Source organism: Lathyrus oleraceus, chromosome 7, assembly GCF_024323335.1.
Source record: "Lathyrus oleraceus cultivar Zhongwan6 chromosome 7, CAAS_Psat_ZW6_1.0, whole genome shotgun sequence".
Lineage (NCBI taxonomy): Eukaryota > Viridiplantae > Streptophyta > Magnoliopsida > Fabales > Fabaceae > Lathyrus > Lathyrus oleraceus.
In genome coordinates, this window is record NC_066585.1 from 331,441,659 (window position 1) to 331,445,106 (window position 3,448).

A 3,448-nucleotide genomic window follows, 5' to 3' on the forward strand; every position below is an offset into this window, starting at 1 on the left:
TGTTCCTCAACCATTAACCATCGAGGCTCACCCTATGGTTCATACATTTGCATCTCCGACTGTTCATACACGTGTGCAACCTTACTTCGAAGATCAACAACATGCTCCAGAAATGTTTGATGAAGAAGAAGAAAGGCATGAAGATATAAAGGGTATTAAAGAGAATTTTTCAGACTCTTCATAAGAGACTAAGGGCAATGGAAGGTGACCAAGTCTTTGGTGCTGCTGCTAGGGAGATGTGCCTAGTATCTGGTCTTGTAATTCCTGCAAAATTCAAGACTCCTGACTTTGATAGATACGAGGGCCATACATGTCCTAAGAGCCATCTTGTTATGTACTACCGAAAAATGGCTGCCCATGTTGAAGACGATAAGCTCATGATCCACTTCTTTCAAGACAGTTTGAAGGGCACCCCCTCTAAGTTGTACCTAAGCCTCGATCAGAGTCATATCCGGTGTTTCCAAGACTTGTATGATGCTTTCGTAAAGCATTACAAATATAACATGGATATGGCTCCAAACAGAAGAGAATTGTTGAATATGTCTAAAAAAGATAATGAGTCATTTAAAGAGTATGCACAATGCTGGAGAGAGATGGCCTCTCAGGTTGAACCAACTTTGCCAAAAAAAGAATTAGCCGTTTAGTTTATGGATAATGTACGACCAATGTTCTATGAGAGGATGGTGGGCAGTGTGTCTGCAAGTTTTTTTGACTTGGTAGCTGTAGGCATTAAAGTTGAACTCGGTTTGAAGAATGGAAAGATGATCAGTGCTGCTGGAACTTCTAATAACAACAATGTTAAGAAGTTTCCCGAAAATTTTCAGAAAAAAAGGAAGGAGAGACAAATGATGTATCGTCCAATCGAGGGAGGAGTCAATCATGGAGAAAGCAACAATGACAGTTCACTCAACAACAACCAGCATACCCTGTGCAGTATGTTCAACAACCATATGTGGCAGCAATTGGGCCAAATTTCAACCAACAACAAGTACCGGTTTATCAACCAGCTCAGCAAACACCAATTTATCAACTTACTTAGGTTGCTCCTTCATATCTACAAGCGCTTGCAACCCCAGCATATCAGCAACCAAAAGCTCAAGCTCCTTGTTAGAATGCACCGACTCAGAATAGAAGACAAGGTGTTAAACCTCCCTTCAGTTTGATTCCAATGATGCATACTGAGTTATATCCTTCTCCATTGAAAAAAGGGTTAGTGGTTCCTAGACCTTTGGGTCCACCTCCTGATCCTTTGTCTCCATGGTATAACCTAAATGCTCATTGCCCTTTCCATGAGGGTGCACCTGGGCATGATTTATAAGAATGTTATGCTTTGAAGCATATAGTGCGAGAATTGGTGGAAAAGAAGATTCTTTCATTCAGAGACTTATGGCCTAATGTCAAGAGTAATCCTTTGCCAGCATATGGAACTGTTAATACAATTGAAGAAGCATCTGATGGTAATGTGATCAAAGATGTTGCAAATATCAATACTCCTTTGCTAGCGTTCTATGCGAGACTAGTAGAAGCTGGTTTAGTTAGTGCTTGTCATAAAGATTATGAAGAATGTGCCATTCATCCAAGAGGATGTGAGATGGTACGAAAATATGTCCAAGACTTGATGAACCAAGGAGTGTTACAATTTAGTATCCTCGTGAGAAGAGATGAAGTAGCTGTAATTGAGCCATTTTTCAATTTACCAGAGCCAATTGAGATAACCTATAGAAGAAAAGATATTGTTCAGCCGGTTAATCACCTAACACCCGTGGTTATCTGCATGCCTAGTCCTTTCCCCTACGAAAGTACTAAGGCAGTACCATGGAAATATGATATAACTGTCACTGATAAAGAGTCTGAAGAGAGTAGACAAGAGAAAAGTTTGAAGGTTGATGGTGTCGATGTCACAAACATCACAGGGATAAGCCAAATGACTCGTAGTGGGCGGATTTACACTCCCCAATTTGATGTGACCTCTCAAGTACCAACCAAAGAAACTACAATTGCAGTCCTTATTAGGGAGCAAAATATGGTTCAATCCAATGAAGATGCTGAATTTTTGAAGATCATTAAAAAGAGTGATTACAAAGTAGTTGATCAGCTGTACCAGACGCCATCAAAAATTTCCATTTTGTCCTTGCTTATGTGTTCCCCAGCTCATAGGAATACATTATTGAAAGTGCTAGCGTAAGCCCACATCACTCAAGATATATCGGTTGGCTAGTTTGATGAAGTGGTTGCCAATATCACAGCTTGTAACACCCTGAGTTTCAATGGTGGAGAGTTGCCAAAGCAAGAACAAAATCACAATTGCGCCTTGCATGTGTCAGTGAAGTGCCAAGAGGATACTTTAGCAAGAGTTTTAGTGGATACAAGGTCCCCCCTCAATGCTCTACTGAAGAACACACTTGCCAAATTAGATTTTCAAGGATCAGAAATGAGCCCTAATGCACTGATTGTCAAAGCATTTGATGGGTCTCGGAGGACTGTGATTGGTGAAGTGGAGTTACCAATTCTGATTGGTCCATGTGTATTTAACATAACTTTCCAGGTCATGGATATCAATCCTGCCTATAGTTTCCTATTGGGGCGACCTTGGATACATGCCGATGGGGAAGTAACCTCCACTTTGCATCAGAAAATGAACTTTGTCATCAATAACAAGCTTGTAATTATCTATGGTGAAGAAGATCTTATGGTTAGTCACCTCTCCTCCTTTCGTTACATCGAGGCTGATGAAGATGCCTTGGAAACTTCTTTCCAAGCTCTGGAGATAGCCAATGCCACTTTTGTGGAAGTGAAGGAATCTGTGGAGAAAGTCATCCTGTAATTTGCATCTTTGAAAAGTACAAAGACAACTATTGAGAATGGGAGTCCTGAAGGTTGGGGACAAGTTATTGACATCAGCATGAAGAAAGACCGTTTCGGTTTGGGGTATAAGTCATCCTCTAAATAAGGAGCCCCGGTCCCTACAAAGGGTCGTATGCAAAGAATTCAAGAAGTATTCGTTAGTGCATGCTATGTCTATGGAGATCAAGTTAATGCAGTTGAAGAAGACACTGAGGATGAAGACATAACAAATCTGGTGTATCAATGTGAAGCAAATTTGACCAATTGGGAAACAATCGAGATTCCTGAAGTTATTCCTATATCAAAGTAATTGTTGTTTTCCTTTGGTTTCTAAATCGTTAGCTCTGCCCAAGACTAACGGATCATGTTGTAGGGCCTCTTTTCATTTTCAAAATCATCATGATGAATAAAAAGCATTTTGTTAAATTCTTGTTGTTCATTTTATTGCTTTCTTTTCAGAAAATGGCAATCTTTTCAAAAACTACAAAAAAAACATTTTCCTTTTGCATTTTTTCCACTTTTAATAAAAAAGCAATCATTCAAAAACATGCAGAATAATAAATAAATTCATTGAATTCAATGATTTTGCTCTCTCTCATAACTT

General features: G+C 39.5%; 1 protein-coding gene across 1 annotated transcript; it reads left to right on the forward strand.

Moving 5' to 3' along the window:
- The first annotated feature begins 647 nt into the window (after positions 1-647).
- On the forward strand, positions 648-2,824 carry LOC127103660 (uncharacterized). Its single transcript, XM_051040906.1, has 3 exons — positions 648-933; positions 1,344-2,072; positions 2,247-2,824. Exons 1-3 carry the CDS (start codon positions 648-650, stop codon positions 2,822-2,824), a joined length of 1,593 nt encoding a protein of 530 aa, XP_050896863.1.
- The last annotated feature ends 624 nt before the right edge of the window (positions 2,825-3,448 follow it).